The 27,148-nt window shown below is 38.4% G+C and overlaps 2 protein-coding genes across 3 annotated transcripts; one reads left to right on the top strand and one right to left on the bottom strand.

The window, feature by feature from the left end:
* Window positions 1-2,472: 2,472 nt before the first annotated feature.
* On the bottom strand, window positions 2,473-15,688 carry parp14rs1 (poly(ADP-ribose) polymerase family member 14-related sequence 1). 2 transcript variants are annotated; one of them, XM_081604688.1, is made up of 17 exons: window positions 15,514-15,688; window positions 15,339-15,439; window positions 14,765-14,795; window positions 12,275-12,559; window positions 11,982-12,206; window positions 9,615-11,857; window positions 8,913-9,143; window positions 8,605-8,826; window positions 8,340-8,427; window positions 8,079-8,225; window positions 7,770-7,832; window positions 7,491-7,667; window positions 6,826-7,044; window positions 6,121-6,735; window positions 5,823-5,959; window positions 5,544-5,718; window positions 2,473-3,310 (listed from the first exon to the last, which is right to left on the bottom strand). In XM_081604688.1, exons 1-17 carry the CDS (start codon window positions 15,686-15,688, stop codon window positions 3,033-3,035), a joined length of 5,412 nt encoding a protein of 1,803 aa, XP_081460814.1. In that variant the 3' UTR covers window positions 2,473-3,032. The 2 variants fall into 2 exon arrangements, with proteins under 2 accessions (XP_081460814.1, XP_081460815.1); XM_081604689.1 differs by having other exon boundaries at window positions 14,765-14,801; window positions 15,351-15,439.
* A 129-nt stretch (window positions 15,689-15,817) lies between these two features.
* On the top strand, window positions 15,818-26,855 carry parp9 (poly(ADP-ribose) polymerase family member 9). The gene is made up of 9 exons (XM_008404169.3): window positions 15,818-15,954; window positions 17,402-18,304; window positions 19,894-20,112; window positions 20,229-20,444; window positions 20,684-20,744; window positions 20,907-20,993; window positions 22,081-22,553; window positions 24,610-24,766; window positions 25,861-26,855. The coding sequence occupies exons 2-9, from the start codon at window positions 17,417-17,419 to the stop codon at window positions 26,151-26,153; spliced, it is 2,394 nt and encodes a 797-aa protein (XP_008402391.2). The 5' UTR covers window positions 15,818-15,954; window positions 17,402-17,416; the 3' UTR covers window positions 26,154-26,855.
* Window positions 26,856-27,148: the final 293 nt, after the last annotated feature.

Raw genomic sequence — 27,148 nt, 5'->3', positions numbered from 1 at the left:
TGTGATGGTGTTTGTGTGAGGGCTCTGGCCATGCTATGGAGTGGTAATCGGTCTATCAGAAAACTGTTGCCTCCTGAATGGTAGTTTATGGCTCTTCGGGTTGTTCTGGACTGGATGCTGCCTGCAGGAACTGAGCTGGATCCTGGCAGAGATGCTACCACCTTAGCCCCTGGTGGCTGTTTGACCAGGGTGGGATAACATAGTGCTCTTCCCCTCTTAGGTCTTTCTGGGTCCCAGCTTCTGTGGATTGACGGTCCCTGTCTGGTACTTTGGGAGGTTTGGGAGTTGTGGCTGTGGTGACCAGATTCCTGGCTGAACCTGGGGTGGGGGATGTGGCAGTGAGACTTGGTGGGTCTTCTGCATATCTCTGTGTGCCTGCTGTTGGCCTACCTCCATGTTGGACAGAGAGATGCTCTGGGTGGCTGCTGTGGCTTCTGGGAGTCAAGGCTACATGCTGCTGTTGGGTGCTGAGTGCTGCAAAGTGCATGCTCTTCTCAACATTATGATTTTTTATCAATTCCAAGTGACAAATTAGTTCACACGTCACCACTAGATGTCCTTTTTGTAGAGCAAAAGATTTATTGACACGTTGGCAGCCAGCTTCATATTCTGCGCCTGGAGTGCTGAGGCATGACTATACAACATCATGACCTGGGATAAAAGAAACATGTAGTTTTTTTCTTTAGACACTTTAGGAAATTGAAAACTAGGTAATTTGTAGCAGATAAATTAAAGACCAGTGACATCAAGTATGAAATTATTAAGATGCTTCAGAGGCGGATTGTTGAATAAATCCCAACATATGGCTGAAATACCTTTATTCTCAAAACTTTTATGATTTTAAGTGACAACAAAAAGCAGGTAGACACACCTTTTCTCCATGGCTGGAAGAACCAGATTCCAGTTGAAAGGAATGGAAAACACCAGCAAGCATTAAAGATGAATGATTGTTTACTTCCTTCATCATATAAAAGGATCTTTTAAAAGTAAACTGCACTCATCTGGGACATTTTTTTTAAAGATACCAGCGTACATTAATCTCTTTCAGGGTTCAGGGGGTTCCTGTCTTTATCTGCAGGTTTTTGTTTAACTTGTGTTTCTGATTTTTAGTTTTGTATTTACTTAAATTTGGTTATTGTATATTCCTCAATAATAGTTCTTTTCTTCTTTATTTGTACATTTAGGTTGAGGTTCTTTAGATCAGTGCTCCTATGTTTACTGTTAATGTTTGCTGCAGCTCTTTTCCCTTTAGTTCTATACCAACTCTTAGCTCCGTTTCTTAACTTGCCCCACTTCTCCTAATTTCCCCTCTACCTGCTCTTTCACCCTCTGCCTCTACTTACTTTGTATATTGTATATGAAAGTTATACGTAATAAATATACATATTTAATATTCATGCTTTTCATTTACTTTTCTTTCATTTTCACCTGGCCTGCAAGCTCACCCATACTGCTCTATTACTGTACTTTGCCATGTAAGTGCAAAGCTGATTTTTAGGAGAAATCCAACATCAGCTGGCCAGTCCTTGATGCGTCTGAACAACAGTTGCCATATCAACAAAGATCTGCTAAGTTTTTTGTCGGTCCAGAGTGTTCAAGCTAAGAGCCTGAACAGATTAATGACCAGGTGACTGAATAAAAAACATTACATGTTGCCTCACTGAACAGGAGAAACTTTCAGCCTGAAAACTTATGTGGTTTGAAGCAACAAAACCACATAAGCTGGAAAAACCAGATTCCAGAGCAAAGGAAAACCCCAGCAAACACTGAAGACGAATGATTGTTTACTTCCTTCATTATGTAGAAGGCTGTTTGAAACAAAACTGTCTTGACGTAGGACAATGTTTTTGTAAAATAAAGTCCAGCATTAAGCCAGTTGAGGGTTTCTGCAATAACTAAATGTTTCCTACAAGTGAAGCCAGTATAATTTTTGTAGAGCTTTTAAGTTGGACCTATTGCAGGGATTATCTGACCAACTAAAGCCAACAGAGAACAAACTTCCGTGGAAACTCCTTTCTGGATAAAATATTTCCCAAATAGAACAAATTAATTTCCCATGAATCATTTGTTCCTTTATACTTAAACCTGATCAATATAGGTCCAAGTAAAGAAGCATGGAAAAAAATGAGTGAATCTTCAAATTTGGGGATTAGGTGTACCAAAGTGGGGATACTGATAAACTGGATCTCAAATGGACCAATAAATTTGGGAGAGAGTTTTCTGGAGGAAGCCTTGATATTGATATCTTTAGTGGAAAGCCAGACCTGTTGACCAGATGGGCTGCAGAGTCTTTTGTAGTCTACCATGTGATAGTTCTGATCACCAGAGTAGTGATGATATTGTTCCAGGTACGTTTACCTTTATGGCTGTGATGTCGGATTGAAGACACTGCAACTTCCATTACCATGGACAGTCCAAAGGAGGTTAAAATGATACTATCATTTAATCATTTTGTTGAAGAATAAAGTCCAAATACTTTACAGAGATAAACCAGTTTAACACAGTTTAAAACAGAAGCACATTCTACATCACATACCAAATCAGGACCAGCCTTTACCTACTTTTTTTTTTTTTTAGAATTTCTGTTTATTAAGCACTAGAATAATGAGGGAAAAGAGTTTTTTCAACAATGTTTTATTTATGTATAGAAATTTACTAAGAGCTTGTACAGTGAATCACCTGTGCTTGTTTACTATATATTCTAGTTTTAATTTGAACACCTGCTAACTTTTACTTTCATTATTAAATCTAGAACTGATTGTTAGTTTTATAAGAGTGTGAAACTTATACAGTAACATTATTTCTAGAACAGAAAAGCCAACATAGGCAACATGTTTGATTTGATCTTTCACTGGTTCCTGCTTGTAGGGTCCAACTTTACATATGTATGAAAAGTTAAGGCAACGCTTAAAGGCACTAAAGGGGCCTGATGAAAACTACTAAGTGAGCTTAAGGTGAAAAAATTAAAGAAATTATTAAACTTAGAATGATGATCATATCTTCTATTTGTATTTAACATTTTCGCAGTGTTGCTACTTGAAGGTGATCAGATACTCAGGATAGGCCTGAGTGTCATGAAACACTACAAACATGCTGGGGGTGGTCGTGTTGTCCACCACACTGTCATATATGGCGAGATTCCCTTTGGGTGGTGGAGCGATCATGGTTTGCTGTCCCAGGGTGTAGTCTCCTGTCAGCACTTTGCACAGGTACATGAACTTCTCTCCCTTCGCATTGGGCTTGGAGTAGGTGTTACTGGCAGAGTAACTGGAATTAACGGCAAAGTAGGAACCGTTTCCATAACAGGCAGCTGAAAACAGATCAGTCAGTGTTAATTTTTGACTTAAAGAAGTTCTCAATAATCTTAGCTTCTTAAAGCTGCAGTAACTTTTACAAAAGTATGTTTTTCCATATATTTTAAAACTGTTACTATGCCATGACATTTTGCTACCACATATAATGTTAAGTGATCAATCTCCACCTCCTTAAAGCAAAGGCCAGGGTGTGAGCAGTATATACATGAGGATGATTGACAGCACCAAGAAGACCCTTCTCCTGGCTTTGATTGGTTGTTTCTGATTATATTGTATTGTATTTCTGCAGTTAGTATTGGGAGCAGTGGGAGAAGACACAGTAGCAAAAAATTTTTCTGATTATTTGTCTCATATAATCATACTGTCATGACATGGTGCGAGTAAAAACATTTTTAATAAAAGGTATATACTGCAACTTAAACATTTCAAAATTAAATATATTTAATTTCACAACAAATAAAAAACCACAGAACTGCTTAAAAAAGTCTACAGTCATGGCCAAAAGTTTTGAGAATGATTCAAATGTTAATTTTTACAAAGTCTACTGCTTCAGTTTTTATAATGGCAATTTGCATATATACTCCAGAATGTTATAAAGAGTGATCAGCTTAACAGCAATTAATTGCAAAGTCAATATTTGCCTAGAAAATGAACGTTATCCCCCAAAACACATTTCAGCTTCATTGCAGCCCTGCCTTAAAAGGATCAGCTAACATGGTTTCAGTGATTGCTCCATTAACACAGGTGTGGGTGTTGATGAGGACAGGGCTGGAGATCAATCTGTCATGATTAAGTAAGAATGACACCACTGGACACTTTAAAAAGAGACTGGTGCTTGGCATCATTGTTTCTCTTCTGTGAACCATGGTTATCTCTAAAGAAACATGTGCAGTCATCTGCACAAAAATGGCCTAACAGGGAAGAGTATCACAGCTAGAAAGATTGCACCTTAGTCAACAATCTATCGCATCATCAAGAACTTCAAGGAGAGAGGTTCAATTGTTGCCAAAAAGGCTCCAGGGCGCCCAAGAAAGACCAGCAAGCGCCAGGACCGTCTCTTAAAAGTGTTTCAGCTGCGGGATCGGGCTACCAGCAGTGCAGAGCTTGCTCAGGAATGGCAGCAGGCAGGTGTGAGTGCATCTGCACGCACTGTGAGGCGGAGGCTCTTGGATCAAGGCCTGGTCTCAAGGAGGGAAGCAAAGAAGCCACTTCTCTCCAGGAAAAACATCAGGGACAGACTGATATTCTGCAAAAGGTACAGGGAGTGGACTGCTGAGGACTGGGGTAAAGTCATTTTCTCTGATGGATCCCCTTTCCGATTGTTTGGGACATCTGGAAAACGGCTTGTTCGGAGAAGATTAGGTGAGCGCTACCACCAGTCTTGTCTCATGCCAACTGTAGAGCATCCTGAAACCATTCATGTGTGGGGTTGCTTCTCAGCCAAGGGAGTCGGCTCTCTCACAGTCTTGCCTAAAAACACAGCCATGAATAAAGAATGGTACCAGAATGTCCTCCGAGAGCAACTTCTCCCAACCGTCCAAGAGCAGTTTGGTGATGAACAATGCCTTTTCCAGTATGATTAGCACCTTGCCATAAAGCAAAGGTGATAACTAACTGGCTCAGGGAACAAAACAGAGATTTTGGGTCCATGGCCTGGAAACTCCCCAGATCTTAATCCCATTGAAAACTTGTGGTCAATCATCAAGAGACGGGTGGACAAACAAAAACCTAGGAATTCTGACAAAATGCAAGCATTGATTGTGCATGAATGGACAGGATTTGGTCCAGAAGTTGATTGAGAGCATGCCAGGGAGAATTGCTGAGGTCCTGAAGTAGAGGGGTCAACACTGCAAATATTGACTTGCTGCATTAACCCATTCTGTCAATAAAAGCTTTTGTTACTCATAATATGATTGCAATTGTATTTCTGTATGTGATGAAAACATCTGACAAACACATGAAAACCAGAGGGCAGCAGATCATGTGAAAATATAATATTTGTGTCATTCTCAAAACTTTTGGCCATGACTGTAGAGTTAGCCCACATTTAATTATGTCTTTCTAAAAGCACGATCTGCTGTTCCATTTACATCTCTGAGCAAAAGCATCACAATTAAAATTAGATCCAACCTCAAAAACTAGAATAAAACTACAGAGAGATTTTTGGTTAAAAGTTACTGATTCAGCAGACAGATCTCTTAAACACAAAGAAATCGTTAAAAGTCTCACCATTTTTTCCTGCATAGCTTCTGTTGAAGCCACGTTCATTGATGACGGGGACAGTGTCTTCACTGGTGCCGTGGAAGAGACGTTTCTCATTGTTCTGATGTTTATTTCTCAGCTCCATTTCATGCTTTTTGATCTGAAGACTCTTCCAGAGTGTAGGGTTCTGGATCCTTTCGATCTAAGAGTATATGTCCTTTTTGAATAGTAATTCTTCCCTAGCACATGCTAGCAACCAGCTTCTTCAAATTGTGTGCCAGGAATAAACACTGCTAATGATGTTACCTTGATGACGGCTCGATTGCATGTGGCTTTGAAGAGATTGAGGACTTCCGCGTACTCTGATGATGCAGTTTGGAGGGTGACAGCATGACATGTTTTACCAGTTGGCATGTCATCCCAAAACTCAGGAACATCTTCATCTGTAAAAATAGAAAAAACGTGTAGTTGTTTCATTACACAGTTTAGGAAATAGAAGATTTTGATTCCCTGCAGACAAATGAAAGACCAGTAGCACTGAGCATGACATTTAGATACTTTGGAGGCAGAACATACAAAAAAAAACAATATAAGGATGAAATACCTTTCAGTCTGTCAATTCGTCTTATCTGCAAGATGGTTCCCTTGTTGTCAGTGGCTGGTCCTTTAGGCATCTGGACAGTATAGTCTGAGCCATGGATGGTAATTTTTAGAGTGGGTGCTGCCCTTTCTAACGCATGCTCAAGCTCATAGTTGGTCTTCTGATCAAAACTCTGATATTGAAGCCCATGTTGCTGATACTGCCAGTCTGCCACAGTGGCTGCCAGCTCATATTTCCTTTTCAGCTCCTGCTCTCCTCTCACCTTCTTCAGCATGTTATCTATCTCCCGATTGGCTCGAAGAACATCTTTACTGAGACCTTCAATGATAAAAGAGGCTTGGCCATTAGTGATTTGGTTTTTGATGCTCACACTCATCTTCTTCTGAATGTCAACAATGTGCTGACAATCTGCAGAGGACAAGTTCAAGATATCGTTGTCTATTATCTCTTCACTGCACAGTTCATCAGATATCAGGTCGTTTATCTTCTTCTTGGCTGCATCAACTTTGGCCTGTGAGGCACCGCAGATATGGAAGACGGCAGGCTCCACTTCCATGGTCTCAATATCAAACATCTCATCTTCCTGTTTTTTTTCAGAGCTTTCAGATACAAATATAGCTGCGAGAATAAACAAAACAACTTAAATAAGGATTTCATCTAAAAAACAATTCTTATAAAAGCAACAACTATTTTTCTCTCTATGCTTACATTTTATCTTTTGGCCAACATAGGACCAGATTCCAACTTTTTCCTTTGGATCAGCGGCTTCTCTTTCTTGCATGCTGCTGTGGAAATCTTTTAGCATCGGTTGCTGGAAGATGACTATCCTGATTAAAGTCAGGGAGCTGGAGGTGTTTTGGCTGAAAACATCAATCACAGCGTCCATCATGGAGTCTGCCACTTGTTTGGCCTGCACATTGCCTTGACCTGGAAACAGGCAACACAAGTGGTTGATGGCTCAAATCTGCAAATTCAAAAAGTTCCTTTCCATCCACAAAGAGCTAATTTGATCTTTGGGTGCAGCAGGAAAAAGATGTTTATGTTTATTCAATCCAAATCTACAGTCAAAATCCAAATAATTAAAATGGTCAATTCAAGTGAAATGACCACTCCCTCATTTGGTCGCGTCAAGACTACATATCTTCAGAATCGGTTAGCCAACATCTGACACTGAAGTAATCTGGATCTACATGAGCAGAAAAACTAAGGCTACGTTCACAAATCAATACAATTATGTTTGTATAGCACATTTCAGCAGGAAGGCATTTCAAAGTGCTTTACATCATAAACACAAAGTCATGCAACAATAGAATCAATCTTCACAGAGCACTAAATCTGCAGCGTGAATGTAGCCTAAGATGAGCAATCCTCACCTGTACCAATGGCAGGAAACGAAACAGAAGTGTAGGAGCTCTTCACACACATCTGAAGTGCTTCCTTTACAGTGCTGAGGATTTTCACCGGGTCCGTCTGTCCGACCAGGTGAAGAATCTTTTTGCACTTTAGGTTTCCTGGTACCGTCATTATCATGCCTGGATTGGTCTGGGAACCTGGTGAGGTGTTTCAATCAGAATCACAACCTAGTTGAAGAACTCAATTAACCATAAACTAAGAAAGCATGCTTACGACTCAGTAAGAGTTAATGATCTTACCAAGATTTTGGCATTCGTCAGAAACAGCTACACCAGCTGCATCCAGAATAGCCTTGGAGACTCCTGGGAAAGTAGATGAAGTGAAAGGTTTGATAGTTCTGATGCTGATCACCAATGTTTGTCTTCATTTCATCTTTTTAAATTTTTAATCTTACTAGATCTGATGGTACACTCATATTTACTTGTTTAATCCTACTAAATATGCAAGTCTCACAAATCAATATTATTAGGAAGCTTAAAGTATGTTTTTAGTGCATTCTGGTGATTTACACTTTACATTACAAATACATCACATATAGACTGATTTACCTGACTTGAGAGTGAAGCTATCATTTGAAGAGTTGACAATGACATCAGTCGTCTCCTTTGTTATATCTCCACTTACTACCTGTATCGTCACATTTCCCAGTTTAGTCTCATGCATTCCTGAGCTGGAGACAACTTTAGAGAATTTGCCTGTTGGTAGACATAAACCAGTCAAAATGATCACTTTAACCTTGAAATTAGGCAACTACTCAAGTCTTGTGTAAGTTAAGCAAATGGCAACTGAAAAGTTCTGCCTACCAGTACCTTTTGAAGAATCTGCAGACACTGGACCTGCAGCTGCTGAAGAACCTGTGGCACTGGGAAACTTCTTCTGAAATTCATCAGTGAATACCTGCAAAATAAATTTGACACTTGTCTTTTCTTTTAATAAAATGCTTAGTCATCACATTTCACTACAAATTTCTGCATTTGTAGTGGACTTTACCAACTGACCATGTTGTTCAATAAGTTCTAAAGTAAGTACGTAGCACTCTAACATTACAATGATTCTTATTTATTTTTTCATTACCTGAATAGTCTGTGCATCTCCAGGATAAAGAACAACTGTAATCTTCTTAAGGTTCTTGGATTGTCTTTGGCTGCTGAACTCCAAGAATTTCTCCAGCATCAAAGTGGCAACAAGATTTTTTGGAAAACCCAAGTTTCCGGTGCCAACAGCTGGGAAAGTTATAGATGACAACCGAGCTTTCTCCGCCAGGTCCAAGCAATCTTTAAAGATCCCAGATAGGGTCTGAAAGATATTTTAAACCAGATTACCTGGTAGTTTCATTGATTCAGAATTTTTTTTAAAACATACACCTGATAAAAATACAGCACCTTTTCAGCTGTGCCTTGGCCTTTGTCCCAGTGTGGAGCAATTGCATGGAAAACTTGTTTGCTCTTCAGCTTGCAGTTATCTGTAACAACAATCTCTCCTGGTGCTCCTTTCGTTTTCTGGCTGTGTACCAGCTGTTGAAGTTTGGCTCCAGCTGCACTGAAGATGGCTTTTGAAATCGCTCCTCTGTCCAATACAAGATCTTCCGTCACTGTGTTCACAATTACCTCCGACTGAAAATGTGGTACACCATTATTAAAATATGTAATTTCACTATAGTTTGTATTGTAATAAAAACAAAAGTCAATGAGTAGAAGGAGAATCAGTCAAGAAAATTTATATCCTGAGATATCTGCTTTTCCTAGGTTTGCATAATCCTAGAGAGACAGATTGAGTAGGGCTCTGTGAGGCTCTTGTCCTTCACCCTACAGTAGAAAAAACTCACAGTGAAGTGAGTTCACATACAGAAGCTGAAATCTTCAGGCCATCTAGAAAACATAAAAATCTTGTCTGGTAAAACAACTTTGGATCACACCAGTAATAAAATTTGCTTTCTGGGAGGCCTCTGCAGGACTACCCATTACACTTGCTCTGCATTCAGAATATCTTCCTCTTTCTATAGACAAAGGGCAGTCCACACTGATGAATATTTCAGTTTAAAACCTTTATATTTAAATCAGTTTTTCAAAAGCAATCATATTTACCTTGGCAGCCTCAATATTTCCCTTTTTAAGAACGATGCTCAAGCCCTCTTTGGTCTGAGCTCGGCACAAGCTTGGGTCAGGTGGAATAAGTTTGAGTAATGGAGATTTCGGACTAACTTTAGGGACAGCATTTTGAGATGAAACACCAACTCCATGACTTCCAAACTCCTGCTTTACAGCACTTTCCAGACCAAGAGCAACACTGTCCTCATTGTCCACCAGATGAATCGTTTTCAAGGTGTTGTCATCGTACTTCTCATCACAGTATTCCTTCACTGCTCTAGTAATGGTAGCCAGGCACAGATTGAGTGGGAAGCCAAGACTCCTGCTGATGGCAGGAAGAGCCACAGAAACACAGCCACACTTTTCAGCTTGTCCTAAGCTTTCTTTAACAGTTCTTTTCAACTGGGCCTCAGCCTTCTTTGGCTTTGCTTGATCAAAATAGGGTCCTACGGCATGGATCACCTTTTTGCAACGAAGCATTCCTCCAGCAACTGTTACGGCACAGTCTCCAGGTCGGAGTTTTCCTTTTACATTAATTATTTGGTCACATAAGGCCTGCAGCTGAGGGCCTGCAGCTTTTGAAAGTGCCAAAGCAAGACCTGAGGTGTGTTTCAAGTCCTCGGTAGAAGGATTGACAACAGCATCCACTGAGTAACTGCACATGTCTGCCTTTGAGACCACTATTTCCACTCCATCGCTTGTCTGGACTTTGTAAATGGGTTTTCGTACTTGTACTACTGCAAAGTCGTCTTCTTCATTTGATTTATCGGCCAGCTGAACCAGGCAGTCAGTATCACTCTTAATAGAAGAAGCAAAAAACGATTCTTTTTCCTGAAAACATTTCTTGACTCCAGGTTTTGTGACTTTAAATCTATCAAAGCACACAGAAGATAGTGAATTTTTGACTGTGGTCTTGCAATCTTTCACAGCAGATCTACAGCCACTTAAGATGATTTCCTCATTTCCGAAAGACACTTCTACTCCTTCTAGTTGCTTCAACCAGTAAGTCTGACTTTTCAGGTACTCGATGATGACATTTGCTTCAACTGCAACAAATTCTTCAACATGAGCATTTTCTGTTAAAAAGTCGTCTAGTTCACCGCTAACTTTGTCCACGCTGTCCTTGTGACCGGACACTACCACTTGCTGTTGATGAGTTATGATCTGAACTCTCATTCCTGACCCACTGTTGGCTTTTTCCTGCTGATGGACCAGCTGCTGCCACTCCGGCTTCTTCAGGACGTCCAGGTCTTCAACATTGATGTATTGAGATTTCAGTATTTGGTTGAGATGGTCTTGAGCATTCATTAGTTCCTTGTCAGAAACAGCAACAAGCTGCACCCTCTGTGGACTGATCTCCAAGGCTGCTTTTATGCCATAGGCTGTTAGAAATGCATCGGTGGCCTCCTCTTGTTCTTCGTCCTTCAGCATGTCGAGCAAAAACTCATCTACTTCTAAATTCTGTCGCTTTAATCCTAATGTTGCATTGCTAATCACCTGGGTTGCATTAATAATCTCGTCCACAAAGCCAGTTACTTTCAGAGCTTTCTTCTTTTGGTCGTATGACATTTTGAGTTGTGGGTACACTTGCAGGAGTTTATCCTGAACACCATCTTGAGAAAGGATGTGGAACATGGATGGTGACACATTGATCTCTTGAGTTTTACTTAATTTCTCCCTTCGGACCCTTTCCTTGATCCTGTCAAGAACTTCTGAAATAGGTTTCTCGAGTCTGTTGACATCATTCTCATTGCCGGCCACTGAAAGGACACCACTGGTTTTATCAGAAACTACAACAACATCTTCCTTCTGCAGTTTCTCTTTAATCTTCTGCTCAGACTCCTCCCATACCTCTGACTCCAGGGAGAAGCTGATGGATTTGAATTTTGACACAGCCTGAGAAAAGGCTGCCTTCACAGTATCTGCCCACTCTTTGATGATGACTTTGGCATCTTTTTGCTTCAGTAATGAGGGCGAGGCACCGAGGCGGACGGCAGACTGCTCCAGGGTTATGTTGCAGAAATGTTTTTCCAAGTCACGGCCAATGGTCTCCAGAGCTGCTTTGTGGTTAGCTAGGTATCTGAGGACAGCGTTGTCAATGGGCTCAGAGATGGCAGCAGGAAGCTTTGGTGATGGTTTATCTTTCCCATAAAGTGGAACTCCCAAAGATTTGTAGAACGGGTAGACTTTGACTTCTTCCTTCTTTATTTCATGCTTCTTACCCAAGACTTTCTTAACATCTGTGGATTAAAACACAAAGTTACACTCCACAATTCAATATTTTATTAGTAATCACACATCTGTTAAACAGAACATACTGTCAGAGTAAACTGCAGTAGTTAGAAAGTATGGCAGGTTAACTACCTTGATGGTTCTTAAATGTAATGACAGCAGATTGTTCAGCTTCATTCAGTTGAATATCTTCCACGTCTCCCCCTTTACTCTCAAAGTAGAGGCACAGCATGTCTTCACTGCAGTCCAAAACTCCTTCAACCACAATCTTCTTTGTGGTCTCAAGGGGTCGGACTGATAAGTTCTTCTTTGTAAACATCCGATTTTGAGGACATTTTTCTATAAACTCAGTGTTATCTGTGAATTTAAAATAAAAACATCATATTTCAAGTTGTTCAATGAACAAGCATAAAGTAAGTTGGTACCTTTTCCTCTCTGGAAAGTGACAACAGCAGATGAGATGTCAGGGACCAGTTCCAGGTTGTAGTCCTCGGAGGCAGTCGGAGAGCTTAGGTCTCTCAAAATGTTCTCCACAATCATTTCCAGGAATTCTGTGGTTAAAGAATCTGGAATATTCCCTAAAACAGCCGACTTGGAGCACTGCTCCTCATCATCTGAGTCACCATCTTTGCCTTTTGCCCCCGTCTGACCTTCATCCACAGGTTTGGGTTCTTGAATTGTTGACCGTTTGTTGGTCCCTTCATGGTCAGCTGTTATTGAAAGAGGAAAGATGAATGAGTAAAATTTGTTTTTTACTTACCACTGAAACAAGTCAATCAGAAGCAAAGTAGGTCCATAAGTATAGACTGTATTATTATGAGCCAAAGAAAAGCTTCTATTAGATGATCCATCTAATTATCACCTTAATGTGGACATATCATATCTACTTCAGTTTTAGTTTTATTTATCTGTAGAAAGTTAAGCACATCCACACATTGATTGGTTTTAAGTACCTTCTCAATATTTCAGTCAGTTCATAATTACCTGGTGACATGGGTTGCGTATCATCTGCATAATTAGGATAACTTATTTATTATAATCCAAGTTAATGTCAGCATGTTGATATTTAACAGGACGGACCCCAGCATGGATCCTTGGGGAATCCCACATGTGATTTTTATCGGGTCCAATGAAAACTTAACTATTGGCACATAGAGCTGAATATTGTACCAGAAAGTCTGACCAAGTCTCCAGTTCTAATAAAAACACAAAATAAAAACTTGCAACTCTATGGGGTTTTTAAAAATGTGGAAAGTACGTTTTGTTAACGATAACTGTAAAACTGTCAGAAGAGTAAAAGAAAGTCCCATTTTAGCAGAAAGCTGTGGCACAATAGTTGCAATCAAACACCAGAACTATTTTAAACCTCTAAAGCTTAAAATCAAAACCATTTCTGACAATCAAACTCAAAGTATCACTCAGCGTGACCAGCTGCAAGTATCTCAAAGCAACCATGAGCATTTACTGTTCAGCAAGGAAGCAGGTTTCATGTAACTGATGGTCACTGTTTTTATTGTTATATACAAGCTTATTCTTGCTCAAGAGATTTAGTAATAATTTTATATGCATGGATGCAGACACACCTTTAAAACACGGTTTTCTTACATCTTTGTCAAAACATAATTTATAGTAAGGTCATTATTATCCATTATTTTTTTGTTTGCAAGCTTATATTAGATCCCAAGAAACATCTTCTGAGTACAGAAAGTGAGACGTGGAACTTATAAAGTAAATCCCATCATTATTTATAATCTCCTTTAAATATGTTTTACTAATTTAATGCAGATTAGTAAAACATATTTAAACCATGGAAAAAACAGTCACAGCCTTGTAGTTTGAAAATCTCTGTCTCCCTCTGCTGCAGTAAACTCAAAACAGCACTTCAGTTTGTCAGGAGTACAGAAGAATGATATTTGTTAGTCCAAAGGTTTCTTCCTTGGTTTGCAAAAGTATTCAGTCCTCTTTCCTCTAAGTTCAACAATTTCCTTCGGAAGTTGCCTGATGACATCAGGCAACTTAGATGCCATTTAATCTCAGTACAAGTCCAGCTGCTCCTTAACGGCCTCAGATGTTGGTTAAGAGAATATCATGAAGTCTTTGTCCCAGACAGATCTGGGATAAAGTTTGAGAAGTTTAAAGCAGGTTTATAAAAGGTTATAAAAAGATTTCCAAAGCTGTGAAAATCTCATGGAAATGACTGAACATCAATCCATCATCTGGTAATGGAAAGAGTATGGTACAACTGTAAACCTACCAAGACGAGGAGAGAACTGACCAGAGATGCAGCCAAGAGACCCATGGTGTCTCTGGACCAAATTCAGAGATCCACAGCTCAGGTGGGGGAATCTGTCCACAGGACAACTATTAGTCATCACTGCATAAATATGATCTTTATGGAAGAATGGCGGAGGTTCACCTTCCAGCAAGACAACCACCCTAAACATAAAGGAATGGTTTACAATGGAATGGTTTAAAACATTCCACCAGAATGACCCAGTCAAAGTCCAGGATGTGTGGCAAGATCTGAAAACTGCTGTTCACGAACACTTTGTATCTAATTTGACTGAGCTTCAGCTGTTTGACAAAGAACAGGCAAAAATTTCAGTCACTAGACAATCAAAGCTGGTAGAGACGAACACTAAACGACTTCCAGCTGGATTTGTAGCAAAAGGTGGTTTTGCAAACCGCACTTTTCAGTTTTTTATTTGTAAAAAATGTTTTGAATCATGTCTACTTTTCTATTTCATAATTGGACACCACCTTGTTGGTCTTTCACACTAAACTCCATTGAAATATATTGTGTTTGTGGTTGCAATGTGACACAATATGAAAAGGTTAAATGGGTGTGAATACTTTTGCAAGCCGCTGTATTAAGTTTCCCATCACTGGCAGATATTTCCTTCATGGGTACTTACACTTTTTGCTCCCTTTATCAGTTGAATCCCCCTGTTTAAAACAAAAACATTTTAGACATTTTTGTTGGGCAATGCTGATGAATTTTACATTCAACAACTGGTTAGAAAAGAATAAGCAGGTTTATTTTCTGTGGAATATCCTCAAACACAGAAAGAGAAAGGACAAAAGCAGGAATGAAGTCAGACAGAACCTTCTTGGATTCTGATCAGTCATATGACTTGCAGTAAACAATAAAACCCTGCAGGGCCAGGTCTTCATTAGCAGCTCAGAGTTTAAACAGAAAGCTAAGGAAGTGTTCAAAGGGTCAGCATCTTTATACATGATAAAAGCCATAAAAGTTAACATGAAATGAGTTCACCGATTAATAGACATAAAATAAATCACACCCACAAAGACAAATATTAACATGTTTACAGCAGCTGACGGTGAGTGTTATGTCACTGCATTTTATGAGATTACAGGAAGTAACTCAGGTTAGATCAGTATTCCATTAATTATTCCAATAATCATAAGTAAAGCAGAACTCCTCCTACAGCATGTAAATAAATCCAACTTCCACTTTTTATCTCTCACCTGCTTCTGTTTTCCGTCTGAAGGAAGGCGGACTGTCATCTTTAACACTCCTTTATCCAAACTGATCTGGTGCGTCTCTTTTCCCAGGACATTTTTCTGGTCTGAGAGAGAAAACGGGGTAAATCCAGCAGGTTTTTACTCAGGACTGATCAGTAATGTGACAGCCAGGACTCACCCTCCTCTCTGCGGAAGCGCAGCAGCGCAGTTTGGCTCCCGGACTCATAGTCCACCTCACAGTCTCCTCCGTTGGACTTTTTACTCTGAAAATATTTCACCAACTTATTTTTCAGTCTCGGTGTGTTGCCTTCTTCTAACTCCACCAGAACAGGGAAGGCGTATTCCTCCGCCATGATGCTGGCCTCCCTACTTTCTGACCTGACTGAACACTTTCGGTTTTGTTTCTGGTGAAACGGCGGGAGGCGGACTAATTACTGACGCAGCTGCGGGGCTTTGCGGGATTGGCGCAGAAGGAGTCGCAGCAGGGAAATCGACATGTTTTGTTCGTTTATTTTGGAGACTTATTAACTCGAACTAGCAGTTCAACCAGTTAGAACTGGTCCACACCCAGTCCCAGTTTACTTTCAGTTTTCACTCGGGACTTTCCACGCCAGGCAAGGTAAGCGACTCGCCTCTTTATTTCTTCTCCTTTAAACGAAAGTACTATTTTATTGTTAACGCGTTTAGTTTTTATTTAGCATTAACAAGAAGCTGGACTGAAAATAGTTTGGTCGATCATAATTCGCATTTGGATTTGACTCAAAGTGATCGCAGGCGTTAAGATTTGATTTCAATAACAGAGAGGGCGATGATCGGGAAAATGGCGACAAGAATCTGAAACCATTAAGTTAATATGTGTTAGGTCAATTTAAGATTTAAGAGAATTATGTTGCATTTGCTTGCAGCTTTGCATAAAGGAAAGCGTAAACATGCAACACTGAAATGTGAAAAATTAGAGCAAATATTAAATGTATTAATTAAACTAGTAATCAGCATGTTTACTTTATAGTTGAGGTAGGGAAGATGTTTCTGTTCAGGCTAAACCCAATGATCTGAAGATCTTTTATTTTAATCATCTGTCTCCCTCTGCTGGAACAAAATTAAAATCACATTTTAGTTTTACTACTGGAGTCCTGAAAATGTATTCCTCTTCGCAAGTGATTTTTCTTTTAGACCTAAAACAAAAAGAGAAATTTTAATCTATAAAATTAAAATTCATAAAAACTTTCTTGATCCAAGAGGAAAATAAATGATGCAAACTGCATCCTCATAAACGTGTTTTCAATTCAAACTGTTTATCTGCTGTTATGGGTTTCATTGTATATGTTAAAGATAGATGAACAAAAGCTGCAATTGGATATATTATCTACTTTAACTATTCCAGCTCACATAACTCATGAATAAAACAAAAATATGAAACTAATTTGTTTATCTTATTGTAACAATTTCTTGTGATTATTTTAAACTAACCAACATTTCCTTTCAGCTTTACTTCAAATAATCCTTTAATATGTCAGCAGTTCTAAATTGGTAGTACTGGACATTTACTATTTAGGTTATTTTTGTGTGTGTTTAATATATTTATTAGCATTTTCACTTTATATAGAAACAAGATAAAGAAAAAATAAATTTACAAAATTCTTACAAGGAATAGGAAAGAAAATATACAAAACAAAAATATTAGTAAAAAACCTTTAGGTTAGTTTTTAATTATAAAATTGAACACTGATTTACACTGATCTATTGGACTATTTTCACTACCTAAAGTCAACTGATCAGAAAATGTCTAGTGTGCTTAAATCACATATTTATCAACAGTCTGTAGAATGAGCTCTTATTGTCCCAATGTTTGTAATTTTACTTTAAAAAATGCCATGAAATGACACCATTTGCTGGAATATGGTGGTGTTTTGATGGCTAAACCCAAAACCTTTTTGGCAAGTGTAGGGAGAAAATCCATCAGAAACTTGATTTGGCATCAGAAAACAGATCAGCATCTCCTGAAAGGATCTTTATAAATCTTATTTAATTGAGTTGTTGTGATGTTACATATGATCTTTCCACAGGTTTGCTAAGAAACCATGACCAGTAAACTGGACATTCCTCTGCATGAGGCGTCACTCAGCATCGTGAGAAGATGTGGAGCCGAGTTGTGTGAAATCGTCAACAGTAAATTCGGATGTGTGGCCGCCATCGAGGGGGTGGAGAATGAGAGCAGGACTTCATTCTGGCGACCGCCAGCAACCATTAAGCCAGAGAGAAGATATGAGTTCATGATGCGTTCAGGTGTAAAAGTTTCTGTGTGGAAAGCTGATCTCACCAATTTCTCTGCTGATGCTGTTGTGAATGCTGCTAATGAAGATTTACATCACTATGGAGGCCTTGCTCTGGCTCTGTCTGATGCTGGTGGTCCTCAAATCCAAAAGGAGTCTGATGATTATATTAGAAAGCATGGTAAATTACAAACAGGGGAGGCAGTAGCTTTGGGTCCAGGGTCACTACCATGCAAAAAAATAATTCATGCTGTGGGTCCATATCTTCCACCAAATCCTCCCAAATATGATTTGAGTAAAGCTAAGCCTTTTCTGGAGAAAGCCATCTTGAATATTCTCGACAAAGTTGAAAAATACCATCTGGCGACTGTTGCCATTCCTGCTATAAGCTCTGGGTTGTTCAACTACCCTCTGCCAGAATGTGCCAACACTATAGTGTCAACTATAAAAAACTACTATGACAACCTGCCTTACCAGAACCATCGACCCAAAGAAATCTTCCTTGCCAACCATGATGATCCCACAGTGCAGGAAATGGAGAAAGCTTGCAATGGGATATTTGTTCCTCAGCAGAAGCAATCCTACAGCAATGCTGTAGCACAAAATACCCGAAGCGCCGGAAACGCCCCACAACCTTCAGTCACGATCGGAAATGTCTGCCTGACTCTAATGAAGGGGAAAATCGAAGAACAAAGAGTAAGAATTAAACATATTATATATTTGTGCAGCACTTTGTTCAACATTGTTCTTAAATCTGCTATATAAATAAATGGCATTTGATTTTAAAAGATAATTAGAACATACATTTAAATATATATTTAAATTTATTATGTAATTATTCAAATTCTAGATGGATATGAAAGCTAGATAGTCTGGGATTCTTATTAAGGAGCACAACTTACTTCACCAATTGTAAACAAAACTGGAGTAGAAACCGATTCTAGTGGTTGTGAGATACATGTTACTGGTTTGGACATCACCAGTTAGCCGCTAACGCTAGTGATGCTTCTGCTGGCGGCCATTACTGTGAGTCCACAAAACCTGACTGTTCCCATGCAGGATGAGCAGCAGTCTGTCACAAACGTTGTGACAGATTACTGAGAGATTTCTATTTTGTAGAAATTGTTGCCCAATTTCTACAAAACACGGCTTAAATTAAAGCTGGGAAAATTGTTCATGTTTTGATATGTAAAATATGATTTCTATCTGGATATAAATCTATAAGCAGTTTAGGTTCTACTAAGAAACTAAACAAATTCCTCTTTTATATTCAGTAATTTAATTTGACATAATTGCGGTTAAAATTAGTTAAAAATTTAAACCATTGCCATGGCAATCGATACAACACCTCTGGTTACCCACAGAGCAGAGAGCAATATATTTCCCAGAATGCCCGGCGCTGTAGTTTTTTTCACACTGCATTCAAACCTTGTCAGAGTTCACTTCATCCGAACCCAGACTGAGGTTTTTAGTCCGCAGGAGAGTTAGTTTGCGCATTCACAGCTCTCCAAACAAACTGGAGTTTGATTAAGGGGAACTGAACGGGTTTGCTTTAAATGCACCCTAAAGGCTACGGAGATTAAACAGATTAGGGATTGGAATTACTGTGGACTCCTTGCACTGTTCAGGGATGCAGACAGACACCAACAGTCTTCCAGACAGAGGATGTTATTCATAACATCTAAATCTGTAGTATCTTGTACCACATTCTCTCCAATAGAGCTTTAATATTAATAAAACATTGAATATATAAGAAATTAGATTACTATGCTGATGTATTGTAAATTACAGTAGACTCAGACTGTAGTCAATATTAACAATTTACTAAATTGTAATATTTAAGAACTTCAGCACTTAAAACTTGGTTTCACTTTCACTCTGGGAATAAACTAAATAATCTGCAGACCTTAACATAAGTAATTGGCCTTAGACAAATGGACAGACTTTGGAAAATACTTTTTCTAGAATTATCATATTCAATAAAACATAACGTAGCTTCACAAACTTCTGCTTGTGTGGGAGAAACCAATCTGTTCCATAGTTTAACCTGACAGCATGCCTTCAAGACATGGGGTGGCGGGTCATGCCGACACCACACACACACACACACACACAAAATGCCCATATCAGAAACCGCCACTGCTTCCACTACATAGCGCGTAATCTGTAAGGACCAGAATATTTCAGTAGACTGACTCTGTGCAGGATAGCAGTCCCTCAAAGTAATAAGTTAAGCTGAATTTAAACCAGTAACCGTTTTGGTTTTGTGTTGTTTGCTCTTTCAGACGGATGTCATTGTAAACACTGCATCAGTGGACCGAGTCCTGAGTATTGGTAAAATTTCCAGTGCTATTTTGAACAAAGCAGGTTATGGGATCCAAAATGAAATAAAGCGAGCTCAAAAGAAGGGCTATATCATCCGCACACAACCTTACAAACTGTCCTGCAAAGAAGTGTTTCACACCTTTTGCACTGATAAAGCACATGATCCAGCAGCAAACCAGGTACGCGTTTGTTTCAGAAAGGTAGTAATACAATGTTTGAGTCAAATTTAATAAAAAATCTAATTCTTTTACTTAAGATTTCTCTTCATCTCTGTGTACCTTTTTCCTTATCGTAGGTCCTTTACGGTTCAGTTTTGGATTGCTTAAGGATGGCTGCTGCACAGCAGTACAACTCCATCACCTTCCCGGCTATCGGCACTGGAGCTCTTGGGTTTACTAAAGTAGAGTCTGCATCCATCATGTTGACTGCAGTCTCTGCATTTGCCCAAAATTGTCTAAACAGGATGCATGTTCACTTTGTCATATTTCCTTCAGACCGTGATACATTCCAGGTACTTTCCTAGGCTATGTTTTATTTCTGACATGCTAAAAATATCAAATGCTTTAAACGGGGACCGTAGCAACATTTACACATATCAAATACAAAACAAAGGGAAGCTCTAAGATGGGGAACATTTTCTATAAGTACAGCTTTAATGCTGTGAAAATTTGCAGTGTTCACAATGTAAATTATGTCCATTTGCCAAATTTGTAGTTGTAAACACATTTATAATCTGCTCTCTGTTCCCAGGCCTTTGAGTGGGAAATTGGACTTTTACAGCAAAGATCAGCAACTTTCAACTTTCCACCTGGTAATGTTAAAACATTTCTGTTCAAATATGCCAAGTTCAAAAACACTTTGAAAATCTGAGCTTTTCAAAATAAAAATGTGTTTTATTTATGAAGTGAAGGGAAAAACTTAACTACTCCAGTTAGTTCATGAGCTAAAACACGAATTGCCTTCTGGTTCACAGAAATAACAGGTGCAGATGGGAAATCCAGGCATCGCTCTCACCACCAACATCCTCCAGCTTATTCTGGTGACCAACACAGGACAGAAGGTAAATATAGCACCTCCACGCTGCAAAAACACAAAATCTTACCAAGTGTTTTTGGTCTAATTTCCAGTGCAAATATCTTAGTACACTCAAAACACAACAAAACTAACTTGCAGGGAACTTTTTAGCAGGGGTGGGCATTTATCATGAAAAACTTCTTAGCATGATAGGAATATTGATTTGTCTTGCCATAATAATTTCCAGTTATTGATGGTAAATGAAAATAAAACTGACAGTATGATTGGAAATGTTTTTCTTTTGTTTGTTTTTGCTATTTTCCCCATTTTTTGTCCCACTGGAGATTCAATAAGTACAAGTAAATTAAAAAGTATGATTTAATGCAGACCCCGCCTCTCGCCCGGTACGTTAGCTAGAGATAGGCACCAGCAACCCTCCTGACCCCACTAAGGGACAAGGGTGTAAGAAAATGGATGGATGGATGGATGGATTTAATGCAGTCACTGTGTTTAGTGGTGTAAATTACACTTTTTTTTAAAGTAAGTAGCGTCCTGAAGAAGCCTGTTGTGAATGGGGAATGTTTTTAAAAGCACTGTATTTCAGCTATTACTAATGGCTGAATTGAAAAGATGAAAAGATTATTTCATTTAGAACAAAAGACAAATGTCTACTTGTGGGTATAAAAAACAATTATACTGCAAAAACACAAAATCTTACCAGTAATGTTTGGTCTGGTTTCTAGATCAAATATCCTGGAATACATAAAACAAGACAAAACTAGCTTACAACTAACTTTTCTGCAAGAAACAGGAGCTGAAATAATCTTTCATTTGAGATTTTGTCAACAATATTAAGAAATTATTGACTAACAACAAGCTCCTGTTTTTGCTGAAAAGTTACTTGTAATTTAGTCATTTCAAATGTCCTAGAAGCTAGACCAAAAATACTTGGTAAGATTTTGTGTTTTTGCAGTGCAGAAAGTTCTGGGGCTCGGTATAAATATGTACTTTTACAAAGCTTACAATATTATTCAAGTAGAAGAAATGAATCAGATAAAACAATGATGCAATACCAAAGTCAGAAGTTCAGCAAAGTCATTGATTTCATAGTTGTGTGACGTTCTACCCAACAGCATCTTGGAATAAAGATGATTCCCACTCCAGCAGAGCTCCAGCCCCACAGATCAGCCTGGTTTGTCCTAATGAAGAATCAAAACATGAGGCTGAGCGATGGCTCAAGAATGGCCTCTCTATGGATTCTCACTCATTCAAGATCTACAACAACTTCCTCTCGCACTTCAGTGATCACGACCATCTGCAGCTGGCCGTTTCAGCGGAGAAAGGGTTGATCGTGGAGGAGTTTTTCTCAAAGGGTCATGCATGTTTAGAAATAAATGGAGATTCAAAGGAAGAAGTTGCTATTGCTGGTTTCAAGGTGGAGGCTATGCTCTGCAAAGTCCAAAAGGAGTTCATCAGAGAGGAAGAACATGAACTGCAGATGCTGTCCAACACAGAGCCGTCCCATCAAAGAAAGACGGTCGAAAAGTCAAGTAAAGAATTCTCAAGTCGACGTGAAGCCTTCAATCGCACACTGAGAGTAACAAAGGTACAGTTGGTCATAGTGTAGCTCCCTAGACGGCTGCAACACAAAAACACAAAATCTTTCAAAGTATTATTGGTCTAGTTTCTAGTTCAAATATCTTAGTACACTTGAAATAAGACAAAATTAACTTACAAGTAACTTTCAGCAAGATACAGGATCTTGTTTTCAGTAAATATTTCCTAAAGTTTTATGAAAAAGTACCAATTCTATTGGCAGAATACTTCACTTATAATATGGGAAAAATTATGCGCAAGATCCCGCGCCCTAACTTTCTGCTGGAAGGCAAAAAGCTGCTCGCTAACGATGACTAGCATTGGATTAGCCATTAGGTGAACATAACCCGCAAAATCTTAAATATGTAAATATGTAAAAGAGAAAGGGACACTACTAATTATCAACACTACAACTAGATAACAAGGTCAGGAAAAAGTAAAAAAATAATGATAATGAGGGAGAGGGAAGTAGCTCAGCTATGCTAGCTTGACTTTGACAACCATAACATGTAGGTATGATGTGGAATTCGATGTGACAGAGCGAGAAAAAGAGAATATGAGTGGTTTTAAATTAGGCAATTATTGACTTAAGATAAGCTTATATGTCTGGCTGAAAAGTTACTTGTAAGTTAGTTTTGTATTAAGATATTTGCACTAGAAACTAGACTAAATTTACTTGGTAAGATTTTGTGTTTTTGCAGTGTAGCTGTCTTACGGTTACAGTTTGGAGCTCATCCAATGATTTAGGTTTAACCCATAGGCATGACGTCACCCCTCCTACATCTGGGTGCTCTGTCGTCATCTTGATGGTCCTGAAGCAGTTTTCCGTTTCATTTACTGCACATAAGATGACCGATGGTTGGATATAGTTGGATTTAAAACAGTAAATTAAAGACATTTTTATTACCTCCAGTGAAGGTGACCAAGCTTTGCTACTAAGAACTGAGCGTTGGCGAGCGTGACCAGCTAATATCACAAGTTATTTAATACGCCGTATATTTGCTCTAATAGCAAAGGATATTTACAATATGTTTAAATGTTTATTTAAAAGAAAACACAGACACTGAGTCAATCAATACATAGCTCTCATGTTATCTCACACTTCTGTGAACTTTGTAACTGGCAGGCATGTTGGCAAGCAGTTGCTATGGAGTTGCTATGACAACAATAAGGAAGCCACAGGCTTAGAACTAGCTCTCCCCTCTTTCCTATCCAACTTATGAACAATATAAGTAAATGGAAATTACTTATATCAATCATAATTTTTGAATTTTCTACCCACCTCTGTGTAATACCAAGTTAAATATCACTGATTTACTGTAGTTGTTACTGCCAAGCTAGCAACATTAGCTTAGCTAATGTAGCTTCTATCTGCTAGCTAAGACAAACATGTAGCCTATGTGTTTACTACATGCATTTACTCTGCCACCAGGTCTTTGTTATTCACATGAAGAGTTCGTACGTCGTTTACAAATTCGTTGAAACATTGATTGTATGGACTTAATTGATTTCAGGTGAAGCTCTTCTATTTTGTATGCACTCTTCATGTTCACCAAGTAGTGAACTATGTCATAGTGTGAGACTGGAGACAGCTTGACACATTGTTTGACATGTTTCCATTCTCCATCTCATACGGGTCGATCCCAATCTTGCACATTGGTCAATAGTGTTAATATACTTTTTTTGTTTTTGTTGGTCTCAAAGTCATGGTTCACCTATGCTTTGTGCTGCACTTGCCTACCAAGATTGCAGAGATCACTTCCAATTCAGACTTGTGAGAACTATGTATGTATTTTGTAGGCAAATCTGTATGTGTGATTTCTAGACTTTGAATTGGTTCTCCCAAAGAGCAGAAAAAACCCCTCAAAAACCTAATTTAAGCCTCACCAACACTGTGCCTGGTTAACTGGTTGCCTACCAAGATGACGCATTTCCGGGTTAACTTACTTCCGTTCCTGTCTTGTGGAAACTATCTATAGATGTATTTTTTTATTGAATGCTCAAAATCACATCTATGCAATGTGCTTTGAGGATTTATTTTTTAGTTCTAAAAACTTTATCTTCAGGTGGACAAAGTGGAGAATGCTGCTCTGAAGGCGATGTTCGATATGAAGAAAAAGCAGCTTGACTGCCCCTCTAAACCGATGTTTCAGCGCATCCCGGCTCAGTTCTGTGAGATGATCAGCCGAATTGGATTCCATGCAGAGTGTGCACCGCCTGAAGGTATGCTACCGAGCTCTGACGGGTTCAATTTAGTGGTGGGACTCGATTATAAATTTTTATTTGAGTTGCGCTGCAGGGTCTGTAATTAATTGCATTTGAATCAAAAACCATAATATGGACAAAATGAGGAACATTTCAATTCAAATGCCATTTTTGCTGCTAAACTATTTAAAAGGCAAATAAGCTCAACAATATACATATTTACTTTTTGTCATTTGCTCAGGAAACACTGATCATTCATGATTCATGGAACTTTAGAAATGAAACATGTTTAGATTTGAGATGCTATTTTAGGCTAGCATAGCTTCGCTGACAGGCTAACTTATCTTAGCACAACTAGGACACAACAACAGTCTTTTACAGCGTTTTTAGAAGTAGAAATTAACCCCTAGTGGGCGAAGAGAAGCAGATTGTTGTTTGCGGATGTTGCTTATGCATCAGATTTACGGGTGTACCAGAAACACAATACAAAGGTTCCTGCTGGGGATTTTTGTATGCAGTTAATTGCATTAAAAAATATTCAGTCTTAAAATTATGAGAATAAAAATCATACTATTACGACTTTATTCTAGAAGTTTAATTCTCAATATTGACTTTATTCTTGTAATATTATGATTTTTTTGTAGTATTTTGACATTATTCTAATACTACATCTTTACTCCTGTAATTAAAAAAATATTTGACATGGCCCTATTTTCCGTCATACATGCGTAATTTTTATAAGATTGCCATTATTCTTCTTTGCGCACTAAGCTTTCTTCGTCCAGTTATGCTGCCACCCAGTGGTGATTTTATGCTTGTTTTCTGTTCTCCCGTCATATTTGTTCATTTTTCTTCTCCAAAACTAATGCACTAACTGTTTTAGCATGTTTCAAAATCTTATTCTTAGACACAAATATTAAAAGGTGTTCATTGAGGTGAAAAAAGGTCTTTTTCCTTTCTTTGAAATATATTAGATAGGTGTAATGAAAGCACCACAAATTTACTGAAACTAAAACAGCATCATTATGAAATCTTAAATCAATTTTGTTAAAGTGATGCATGATAGCAGAGACGTGTAGATTGAAGTATGATGTAATTTTCTGTGGTTGCAGATCCAAAGTATGGAGAGGGAATCTACTTCACACGCAACATAAAAACAGCGCTGGAGTTGTGGAAAGAGAAAAGTGAGGAGTACCTGTACTTTGTGGAGGCTGAAGTCCTGCTGGGAAACTCGGCTAAAGGTGAACCAGGATTTATTCTTCCTCCTCCGGTTGGAAAAGATCCCAACGTTCTCCATGACAGCGTGTCTGGAGGATCTGACGTCTCTGTTATCTTCAGCGGTTATCAGGCTTTGCCCAAATACATTATTACCTGCAAGAAGGATTCACATTCTTCCTATATATAAGGAGTTTTACTCATTTTGGTTTCAAATCAGAATCTGATTGCAGAAAAACTGATCAAAAAGAATCTGCAGAGAAATAAACTAGTTTTCTATAAATTCACTTTAAGCTGCAGAGAAAGAAGTTTAAAAATAAACCTGTATGCTGACTCAGAAACTAAAACGTTTTTGTTAGATTAGAAACTTTGATTTCCATTTTGGCACTACATTATAAGAACAAATATGTTGGTTTCATTATATCTTTGTGCACAACCGTTAAATACCAAGGGGAATGATGATGATAGTTTAAAAAGATCTTAAAACTATGTTTGTAAAAATATGAAGGTTTCTGTTTTTTCTATATCTTTGGTTTAGAATCCTGCTTTATTATTTTATGATTTATTTTATCTTTTTTGCAGTTTGGGGACAAAATGACCAAATTATAAAGGAACGAAAGTTTTACAGTCATTTGTTTGCTGATGAAAAGTGTTAAATACGTTCAATCAAAAACATTATTTTGGGGTCAAACCAATAAATGCATCAGTTTATTTGACTTTGTAAATCCAGCATCAATCTTTCTATTCTCTATAAAAAGCTACGTGCCTTGCAGCATATCTGCATGTATATTTCTAAGGGATCTTTGCCTAAGTTTGTGTCTGAACATGTAAACATTGTACTAATGCTGTTGTAAGTAAATACATCTAAATAAAGGAAGTTGGAAAAGAGCAACATCAGTGTGACCAGTTTCTGTTTATCTGAAGATTAAAAAACAATTAATTAAAAACTCAGCTGCCTGTGATCCAACAAATGAGGAAATTTCAGCATCATTCTGGTCCGAAACGTGAATTAATGTCAAAACAAAAAACAAAGACCTGCTGAAGCTGGTAAGACGTGTGTTGTGACTTATTTAAAATTATGTTTAGCATAATTTACATTATTATTTATTGAATGTAGCATGATTGTACATAATTACAAAAAGCTGAAGTGAAATATTTAAGTGCAAAGCAAGATTTTGGAGAGAG

The sequence above is a fragment of the Poecilia reticulata genome, chromosome 2 (assembly GCF_904066995.2).
Source record: "Poecilia reticulata chromosome 2, P_reticulata-male-v2, whole genome shotgun sequence".
NCBI classification, from domain to species: domain Eukaryota; kingdom Metazoa; phylum Chordata; class Actinopteri; order Cyprinodontiformes; family Poeciliidae; genus Poecilia; species Poecilia reticulata.
Note: the sequence above shows the minus strand (reverse complement) of the source record. Positions and strands in the feature narration are given on the sequence as shown.

Excerpts from the sequence above, each read along its gene's own strand:
- parp14rs1 (XM_081604688.1), bottom strand. The coding sequence starts at position 15,688 with ATGGCGGAGGAATACGCCTTCCCTGTTCTGGTGGAGTTAGAAGAAGGC. Across the intron at positions 8,226-8,339 it reads GTCTGCAGATTCTTCAAAAG|GCAAATTCTCTAAAGTTGTC; the intron begins GTACTGGTAGGC and ends GTCTACCAACAG. Across the intron at positions 3,311-5,543 it reads AAGCTATGCAGGAAAAAATG|CTGCCTGTTATGGAAACGGT; the intron begins GTGAGACTTTTA and ends ATCTGTTTTCAG.
- parp9 (XM_008404169.3), top strand. The coding sequence starts at position 17,417 with ATGACCAGTAAACTGGACATTCCTCTGCATGAGGCGTCACTCAGCATC. Across the intron at positions 20,994-22,080 it reads TGACCAACACAGGACAGAAG|CATCTTGGAATAAAGATGAT; the intron begins GTAAATATAGCA and ends TCTACCCAACAG. Across the intron at positions 22,554-24,609 it reads GCACACTGAGAGTAACAAAG|GTGGACAAAGTGGAGAATGC; the intron begins GTACAGTTGGTC and ends CTTTATCTTCAG.